This window comes from Brienomyrus brachyistius, chromosome 21 (assembly GCF_023856365.1).
Source record: "Brienomyrus brachyistius isolate T26 chromosome 21, BBRACH_0.4, whole genome shotgun sequence".
In the NCBI taxonomy this organism is placed as follows: Eukaryota; Metazoa; Chordata; class Actinopteri; order Osteoglossiformes; family Mormyridae; genus Brienomyrus; species Brienomyrus brachyistius.
Window position 1 is genome coordinate 2162640 of NC_064553.1, and position 10041 is coordinate 2172680.

At 46.3% G+C, this 10041-nt stretch overlaps 1 protein-coding gene across 1 annotated transcript; it reads left to right on the plus strand.

Moving 5' to 3' along the window:
• The first annotated feature begins 6753 nt into the window (after positions 1 to 6753).
• LOC125716761 (glutamine synthetase) lies at positions 6754 to 9758 on the plus strand. Its single transcript, XM_048989435.1, has 7 exons — positions 6754 to 6909; positions 7513 to 7701; positions 7827 to 7988; positions 8084 to 8230; positions 8321 to 8448; positions 8540 to 8739; positions 8825 to 9758. The coding sequence occupies exons 2-7, from the start codon at positions 7536 to 7538 to the stop codon at positions 9141 to 9143; spliced, it is 1122 nt and encodes a 373-aa protein (XP_048845392.1). The 5' UTR covers positions 6754 to 6909; positions 7513 to 7535; the 3' UTR covers positions 9144 to 9758.
• The last annotated feature ends 283 nt before the right edge of the window (positions 9759 to 10041 follow it).

Sequence of the window (10041 nt, forward strand, 5' to 3'; positions counted from 1 at the left end):
GTCCCAGTTATTTGATGGTGGAAACTGCACTTATTTCAAATTGCTATGTAGATTAATTTTCTGATATGTAAAGCATTGTTCCGCATACTAATTTGACACCGTTCTTATTGTGAAAACCAAACCAATTTATGGACACGTAATTAATGGCAGAAAGTTCACTTTTGTAAGCAGCTTGTAACCAGAATGGAGGTAATTATCTCCCTCTCTCTCTTTTTTAAAGGGAGGAGGGGGGGAATTATATAAAAAGCCGGAGCAGCTTACTGCACTCAGGCTGGGTTCCTAATTGCTTTCAGCTTCCGGGGGCATTTCGCAGTGTAAAGACACTGTACAAAAGAATAAGCAAAGTCAATGCCTGGTTACAATAATCAGCACTGGGCGAGCGATAAAACAGAAGGAAGACTGACACCTCAAAAACAATACTAGCAGCATAAAGATTTGTCTTGGAATGATTGTGGGTAATCACTAGAAGGGAAAATGTGAAACAGCCCAGTCTCTTTGAAACCAGTACGCTTATTTGTGAGAAATCGAGCTAATCTCTCCCGATCGCTTCAATCCTCATTACGATTGTTACGCTGTGATCGCTCTCTGGTGGTGACAAGGCAGAACTGCAGGTAGGCATACAATGCTCTGCTTTGGTTGGACACAGACCAACGCACAAAACACTGGGCAGGAGAGACCACAATGCAGTCAGAACTGAGATTTAGAAATAGTTCCAAACAGGGGCGTCAGAAGCATTTTGAATGTGGGGGGAGACACTGGCATAAAACTAATATTTTATGTTAAATATGAGGGGGGTCCAAACGAATAATTATGAAATGTGAGGGGGCCGTGTTGGTGACACCCGTGGTTCCAAAGCTGGGTCTTCTGCTTTTCTAGAGGCAGACAAATAAAAATGTAGCGGTCACTTCTGACAGCCAACAGCTTCTGGGACAGGGGGTCACACTGGGACACCAATGGCCAATGTTTGGGGGTCTCTGGGGTCATTCCAGACCATCAGGCATTCCAGTTCCGGACCTCCAAACTCCTATAATCTGGGCCTTGGCTGCCAGGCTCAGACTTACCCTGCGACTAATTCAGAAACAACACGAACGACCATCATCATTGATCAACCTGTTACTGGTCTGGCAGCTTTATGTCGCCGTATCAGATTAAATTTTCCATCCATCTCTCCACAACTGCTTTAATTTCTGAACTGGCATCTGGCCGACCGGTCGCGCTATTGACTCATTTTAACGCGCGTCTGCATCGCCCTGGCGATGGCCGTCCTCGTTTCAACCTGCTCTGCTGACTGGTGAGCATAAGCTCGGGAAATTAAAATCTCTAGGAAGCTGCAGGACAGTTCTAATGGGGGAGCTGAGGACATGCTGGGACCAGCCTCCCCAAACACATAACACCTCGACTGCATCCCACGGACTCGGGCCCTCAGTACGAGGAGCGCGGGTGTGGGCTGGACGGTCCACATGTACCCGGCTACAGCTGACCCTTAACGAAGCCACGTGTCGCGCCAGTCAGCAGAAGCGTCTCTCCCACGCCGCCAATCTCCATCATCCTTCTTGGAATCAAGCAGCAGAAAGTGGCCTAGATTCGGACTGTGCGCCCCAGTCATTCAGACCATGTGTGTCCATTTCTTTTCAGCACCGCCCACTTCCACAGCTCAATCAGCACCCAGGGAACGTGCAAGAAAGCTACCATCATGCACTGCGTCATCCTCCTGACATGGTCGCTGCTCATGCAGGGTTACACCAGCAGAGAACCGGAGCACGGTACAGCTGGCTCCGCATCCGGCTGCTCCACGACGATGGAAAACAGGAAGGAGCCTGAGAAGCAGGGGGAAAATAAGCCTAAATTGCTACTTTGAGGTCATAAAGCCCTAGTTGTCGAGGCTAAGAGAAGCGTAATATGAAACCAGAAGCCAAAGCTCAGGCGGATCTCAAACCAGAGCAGCGCCATGTGACCACGTGTCTCAGTCTTGCGAACAATCAGTGTGCATTTCACCGAGAGCAAAGCAGAAAGGCTGGGGGTGGGACGGGGGGGGGGGGGGGCTCGCAGGCCGGGTGAAAGCTGAAACCACGTCACCGGGTGATATTTCACACCCAGTCATTTATTTACATTATGGATTCGCCCATTTAACCAATTCCGCACTTTTAAAAACCGCTTTATGTCTTTGCACGTCTGTGCATCCGTCCTTTTCATTTTAACTTCACGCAAAATGTAGCAGGGGTAAAAAATTTACAAACGTACAATGATAAAAAAGATATTCTACTTTATTTACCTTTTGTACCACAACCCCCAGTCAGCCAGAATCACATTCTATCGTGTGACTGAACGCGTGTCTCGTTTAGCTGGGAATCACAATAACTTGAACTTTGACTTTGATTTAAACAAATGGATATTTTACTGGGGCAATTTAGGTCAAGTGCTCTGCTCAAGGGTATGACACCAGCGTCTCTTCTGGGAGCGGCAGCCCTCAAATTAGACGTCCGGATCATTTACCACCACGTGTCCCCCGCGGACCGGTGCTTAAAACAACAGAGGACCCCAGCCCGCGGTGAAAACGCTGACAAATCAAACACATTGAAAACCTAAATGGTGCATAATTGTTTCGAGACAACATTCAAAACTAAAACAATCATCTTGAAAGGGACAGTGATAAAAGGAGTTTCTCTGGCTTCAAACAGGGCACAAGACGTCACCAGTGTGGCACTAGTGGTGGAAACACCCAGAAGGTTATACCATCTTTAAACTGGAAGGTGCCGTCTTTATGGTCCGAAACCGAGGTCAGCTAATGCGAAACCCCTTAGCTGAAGGCAGCAGTTTTCACGACCAGCCAACTTTTTAATGGTTTGCATACATCAGCTCTTTAAAATCGTAACGACGGAGTGAAACGCTGCTGGATGCCGCTTGCCGTGATCCCGGCCCGACAGACCTGTTCTATGGGGCGTATGAATCCGGCGTTATAGTGCACAGAAAGCTGGAAAACATGGCGAGAATAATAAAGTTTAAGGGCCAACATCATAGATTATAGTGCATTTAACAAGCCCTACAAGGACTGAGAAAATTAATCCTCCATGTGCGTTTGAATGCCAGAGAATGACATGACATGAGCCTAACCGTACAATCTCGCATCGCCAGTGAGAGGGGCCCAGCCTGTCGCCACTGGCAAACACTCAAAGGAGTCGCTTTGTTTCTGCGTCACATTTTTCAGCCTCTGCACCGCTCGCATGTGCAGTGCGACACAGTGACCTGCATCCCTCCAGTGGGAGATCCTTCAGAGAAATGCACCATTTTTCCCCACATATGTTTTCGGGACGCAGTTCACAGGGATGTGGACCATGTGGGGCTTCTTTCCCCAGGGGCCGCACAGACTAGAGACGCATCATCTCGGGGGGGGTGTAAGAAGCACGCTGCCGCTTCCGTCCCATTACGGTGGGGTGACACTTTGAAAATGACTTTTTGCCAAGAGGGAGACTCCCTGCCAGACAGGCACCGTTCTCACCTGCATTCATTCCAGGTGTGAACAGACACGCTCCTCTCTCAGCCCAGTATGAATGCTGATTTTCATGCACAAGTGTACTGTGAAGGACAGGACCTATTTGATCACGACTAACGATTAAACTGATTAAAGACTGGTTCTGGACTGTACCTTCTGCTCAGCCTGCCTGTCTCGTAACGCAGGAGATAAACAGCATATATCCTTCTCAATGTGCTCTAAGCTCACTTCACAGCAGCTACACCAGTAATGCCAATACAGTATATATGTGATGTGCACGTCTGTCTCTGGTCTTTATTATAAACATCAGGCCTAAACCGCGTATGGTCTTTTACCGCAAGCACTGAATTCTGCATAAATATTTGATGTCGGACAAACCGCCAGAAAACCATCCCAGGGACACAGCTCACCGCAAAAGCAGATAAAGTACGTAGGACAGAGATTTATTAAGAATGCATTTCTGATTTATTCACCGTTCTCTGCAGCGCCATCTAGTGGTGTACCCCATCCACACCAAAATAAAAATGGATAGACACCATCTGATGTGATATTTGCTCTTGTCTTCAGTGCAACTTCTCATTGTCTGGGCAGACCTTCCAGGAATAGCCAAGGGGGGATCAACCACTCTCTCCTTCAACAGTTTCATTCACGCTGTCACAACCTAAAACATCGTCCCATGGTCACAGGAGGACAAATACAAGGCGAAGGTGTTCCCCAGCCTCCTCACCTGTGTTAATGGCCATTGACCAGATGGTGGCACTATTTCGCCGACTTTGCCACTAATGAGGATAAACCCAGAAACCCCAGAAGACAATGGAGCTTAGTGAGGGGAGAAGAAACGACTTTGATGTCACGGAACATAAATATTCTGTTATATCGAATAGTTGGTGCAAGTTACGGTAACCATACGTAGTTTTTGGGAGCTAACAAAATGTCTGAAATGTACATAATTTCGCTTTGTTTCATGTTGACATTTGCTTTGCCTTCTACAGTCAAAATACTTACCGTGTGCATATTTCTATACTTCGACGTCTCTATTTTCTCGTTTTCCTCTTTTTTTGCAAGTAAAATATACACATATTCCCAGCGCAAATAGCATTTTAATAGGAGCCACTGCAGGCAGAATTTGGTTTAATTACAGACTTGGTACTTACAGCAAGTTTTCCTAACGCTTGCATATTCTTGGACTTGGAAAGGCAGGAGTTAGGAAAGGTAAATACGATTGTGAAATGCAATCTTTCAGCAAACATATTATTGCTGATTCGAGGGCCAGGGTCAGCTGATCAGCCGCACGCCTGATAAGATGGGAACCTCGGAAATACACGCAGAGAAATTAACAACGGCACAATCCTGCTTGAGCAAAGCAGAAAAGCCCATATGTGTGGCTTTCGGCGCGTCCCCGACAAGAAGCTATTATATAAGCCGGGAGACTAAAGAATACAGATATATCTGCCATGTATTACACTTAAATACGCAAATAAAATTGCTTTATTTTCCAACAAGATGAAGTAACCAATTTATATTTTGACCGGTTTTCATTTGGTTACGTGAATACCGTTAAAATAACGTTATAAAAACTTGACCCTACACGATATTTCTTGATGTAATTAGAAAATATCAATAGGCCTACATTTTCAGATCAAAATATTAATATATGAATGTTGACCCGCAACATCTCCGAATATCTGAGTTGAAAATACGTTAATGTCTATAAACAGGATTTGTTTTCGACGCAAATTGGGAACCACAAACACTTACTTCATTGCGGTCTGTGGTGACCAGCAAACTCTGAGGTAAACTGGTATACAGCCGGCTTGGCCGCTCTTCCCAATTTTAAAATATAATGAAATGTGTGACTAAATTTTGAATTATATTTGCCAGGGATTTCGTTCCACCGGGGGAGGGGGCGTACTCAATTATAATTATCACTGCGGTACTTCAGAAGACAGCGCAACTTTGCGCCAGAGCGCTCTGCGGGAACGATGGTAGACTGTAGAGGGCGCTAAAGGTTCTAAGATTAAACATCGCGTGCAGCGAGCGCAAGGACAGTGACGTAATCGTGGACACGAACCATGTTTCGCTTCCTTCGGTATTTGTTACATTATAACGAGAAATAATGTCCATCTTCACTGTGCATTTTACTATCCCAGGAAAATCATACCTCTCAGCTTATTTGGATAGTTTAATTGATTCATTGATTCCAATTGACTTAAACGGGAACAAAGACTGAATGTCTTAGATTCGAAGATAAACAACGTACGGTCATGAAATCTCACATAGCTTGCAGCCTGCGATTATATAAAAAAACGCACGTTAGATCAATGTCGTTGTAGTGTTATCTGGAAGATTGGTGTAGACCTCATTTTCAGCGTGTTTATTTGTCCGATGCTTATTTAGCAGACTGCCACGAGGCCTTTTAGCATGTAATGATGGCTTCTGGCAAATCTTGGACTCATACCTGCCCTTCGGGTCTCAGAAACGCCGAAAGGCACTGAAGCCCCAGACAGGAACCGCAGCTCCTGTACATTTCGGAGAGCTGCACGTGTTCTCTGCAGTACAGTCTAGGAACAATCTAGGTCTAGTTTTACCATTTACCATTACAGGTTAGTTTACGCGTCCTTTTTTAAACATTAAGAAATAATTTAATTGTTGTTTGTAACAAGGCCTAAGTACTCGGAAGTTAATTTTGGTTTAATTTGTTTACTCCAATGCAGAATAGTTGGGTCTTGAATTAATCCAAAGAATCTACTTGAGGCTCAAAAACATATTTTTTGTCCTGCTGCAGTGACAAACAAGTAAAGATGTCTATACCTCTCTCTATTCGCGAAATTACACTTCAGGTAAAATGCAGAAGCAATTTAGCGTCTTAGAAATAGCTGCATTTTTTGATCCGATATCCAGTTGTCTTGGAATTTCATGATAAAACCACTAGGCGGCGTCTGAGGCACCGCGAGCCGCTGTTCTTTTGGAAATATTTTAGTTGTGCGTTGTTTAAAGTGTATTTCATCACTGAATAATATTTTGTCCTAATGTCCTTCATTATACATAGCGGTGATTTACATGTTAGATTTCTAGATGTACGTCTTTAAGCTCTAAATTGAGAACTATGGACAAACACTGATCAGACAAAGCCGCATGATACTCGCAGTGTTTTATGAAAACTGTAGAGGGAGCTATCACCGATTTGTCTGCTTGTCCAATGGCTCTGCCGCATGTGCTTTCCATCGCCTGAACACGAACAGATCATGTTTCGCCCTGACCAATCAGATACGCCGAGATCTACTCGTGGACCTTATAAATAAGAGCGATGTGGCGAGTTCGGGGCTAGATGATGAGAGAAAAACAAACTAGACATCTAAGAAAATATCACTGGATTCACCAGTCTCTCTTCTTCTATTTTAATTTCCACTTGTCTCCAGGTAATGTGTTTTCGCCTTTTTCTGCTTATGAACGATTTTTTTTAGTTCGATACCTGGCTGTAAATAGTAATACATCATCGTCTTGGCTTTGTTATACAAAGGATTGTTTTATGTTACTTTTTATTTAATGTGGGGCGAACCGTATTTTATTAATCGTATTTCTGTACATCTGTTTTTTTGTGTGTCCAGGGGTTCCCGAGGTCTTGTATTTAAACGTAGTAGTCGCATGTTGCATCATTCCTGATTATTGCGATACGGCGAAAGCTGAATGCAGCCGGCTAGGTCACGGCGGTGTTTGCCTTTTTAACGCCTGCCTTCGCGATTGCTCTAGCTTGCTGTCGGTATGGTTACTGCTCTCATCATAAAACCAATGGCGTTAGAGCTCGCGCCGTTGCCGGTAGTCACGCGGAAGCGTTTTCGGAGTCTCGTGCGGACGGGATTGGGCACATGGTGCAGCGCGTCGCATTGTTTTAAACAAAAGTGACGTTCCCCATTACGTGTCCGTTGGGCTATAAGCCCGCATCGTCCTGCCGTTTTTGACAGTCGTGGTAACTTCTGGGAGTTTTGTCTTGTGTCTAAAGTGCTTTCCTGGTGTTTCTTTAGGTGTGTTATAGTACACAATTAAGATGGCCACCTCTGCCAGCTCCAAGCTTAACAAAGCTGTGAAGCAGAAGTACATGGAACTCCCCCAGGGAGACCAAGTTCAAGTCATGTACGTCTGGATCGACGGAACAGGAGAAGGGCTTCGCTGCAAAACCAGGACTTTGGATTCAGAACCCAAGAGCATTGAAGGTAGAAGGTTTATTGCAATTACTGATTCTCTGGGGGGGGTGGGTGGTGGTGTACAATTGCAGTAATTCAAAACACTGTCTTTGGGTGTAGCATCCAAGTCTGACCCACGATTACCTTGTTCACAGAGCTGCCCGAGTGGAACTTCGATGGCTCCAGCACTTACCAGTCCGAAGGCTCTAACAGTGACATGTACCTGATCCCGGTGTCCATGTTCAGGGATCCCTTTCGCAAAGACCCGAACAAGCTGGTTCTGTGTGAGGTCCTGAAGTACAACTACAAGCCAGCAGGTGAGGGGTCCCCGCAGCTCAGGTCTCTCTCCCTAAGAAATGTTGCTGGGATTAGTTGATTAACTGACCCGACTCCCCCCCTTCCCCCCCCATAGAAACCAACCTGCGCAAGTCTTGCAATAAGGTCATGAGCATGGTGGAGGACCAGCACCCCTGGTTTGGCATGGAGCAGGAATACACCATCCTGGGGACAGACGGGCACCCCTTCGGCTGGCCTTCCAACGGCTTCCCTGGTCCTCAAGGTACGAGAACCCCAGAAGTCCACTTTGAGACCAATGTACAGCACTCGCAAGAACGTCCCCTAAACAGTGAAACTGAAATCCTCCTTGCAGGTCCATATTACTGCGGTGTGGGATCAGACAGGGCCTTCGGCAGAGACATCGTGGAGGCTCACTACAGAGCCTGCCTCTACGCCGGCGTGCAGATCTGCGGCAGCAATGCTGAGGTCATGCCCGCACAGGTCAGTGTTCAGCCATAAGAGTATGCGGCTTCTTGGTGCGTTGAAGCATGTTTCAGTCAGTTTAATGGTTGTGCATTTCCGCTTCTCTCAGTGGGAGTTCCAGGTTGGCCCATGTGAAGGGATCAACATGGGCGACCATCTGTGGGTGGCCCGCTTCATCCTGCACCGGGTCTGTGAGGACTTCGGCGTGGTCGCGTCTCTCGACCCCAAGCCTATTCCTGGGAACTGGAATGGCGCTGGCTGCCATACGAACTTCAGCACTAAGGCGATGCGCGAGGATGGCGGATTGAAGTGAGCGTTCGCTGTGCAGCGTCCTGTCCTGCTGCCTTTTGGCTCTGCGGCTTGATTTCTGACTCTCTTTTGTTTTTCCTGACAGGTTCATCGAAGAATCTATTGAAAAGCTCGGCAAGAGGCACGACTACCACATCCGGGCCTACGACCCCAAGGGGGGCCTGGACAACGCCAGGCGTCTGACTGGGCGTCACGAGACCTCAAACATCCACGAGTTCTCAGCCGGCGTGGCCAACCGCGGAGCCAGCATCCGCATCCCGCGCTCAGTGGGCCAAGACAAAAAGGGTTACTTCGAGGACCGCCGTCCTTCTGCCAACTGCGATCCCTACGGCGTCACGGAAGCAATGATCCGCACCTGTCTGCTTAATGAAGAGGGCAACGAGCCTGTGGACTATAGCAAATGAGTGTCTCTTGGACAAACTCAGATCCCTGCCCCCCCCCCCCCCCCCTCCCGTGATCAATTTCTTAATGGAAGATGGGTCTACTAGTACTGTATCATTTTTCCCAGAAGGTAAATTTTAAGTTGATTTTAACAAGGAACCTTAACATTTTCCTAGAACTTGCTGAGAACAGTGGCACCTCTGGTCCTGTTTAACAGTGGCTTTTTATAAACGAACTTATGAACTCATTACCTTTGCACAAGTAAGCATGCAGCTGAAGTCTAGGCCAGCCACTGCCATGTGTCCGGCAGAGGTTCTTTAATGTATATTGATCTGATCTGAGCATGTAACTTTTTAATGTAACTAACACTGCAACCATAAACAACTTGAATTGTTAGTGTCCAGTTTGCACGGTTGGCTCGTGCGATTGGTGCACTTGGATTAAGGGTCCAAAGTCACACTTGTGTATATGTGGGTCCCTTGTCTACCAGTTGTATAAATGTTATCCATCTCAGAAGTACCTGATTCTTGCTGTCTGTCATTCACAGATACATGTTTTAATCATATTGCTGAACCTGGTGTGTGGGGTTTTTTTTTTTTTTACAAAGCATTAAAGCTTTTATTATATTTTTACCAAAACCTGTTATCTTTCTGACCACAGTATGAGCTGAAAGCCAAAATGGCTCCATGTGGCAGGACCAGGCTCAGCAGGCCTGGAGACACTTGGCGGACATTAAACTCGCTTTGGCTGATTCAGACTAACCTCTAGCTCCTGAAGGCTATCAGAGGCCTAATTAACATCCAGCAAAGATCATAGTGACTGCAAAAGGGTTTCTCCGAGTTGGTCTTTGCCTTAATCATTCTGTGGATTTAAATAACCTTCCTGTGGCTGATTTAAGGTCATGCACTACTAAGGGAACGC

What these genes read in the sequence shown, in the direction of transcription:
- LOC125716761 (XM_048989435.1), top strand. Translation starts at nt 7,536, where the DNA reads ATGGCCACCTCTGCCAGCTCCAAGCTTAACAAAGCTGTGAAGCAGAAG. An exon ending in GTACAACTACAAGCCAGCAG is followed by an intron (nt 7,989 to 8,083) that starts GTGAGGGGTCCC and finishes CCCCCCCCATAG; the next exon opens with AAACCAACCTGCGCAAGTCT. An exon ending in CGGCTTCCCTGGTCCTCAAG is followed by an intron (nt 8,231 to 8,320) that starts GTACGAGAACCC and finishes TCCTCCTTGCAG; the next exon opens with GTCCATATTACTGCGGTGTG.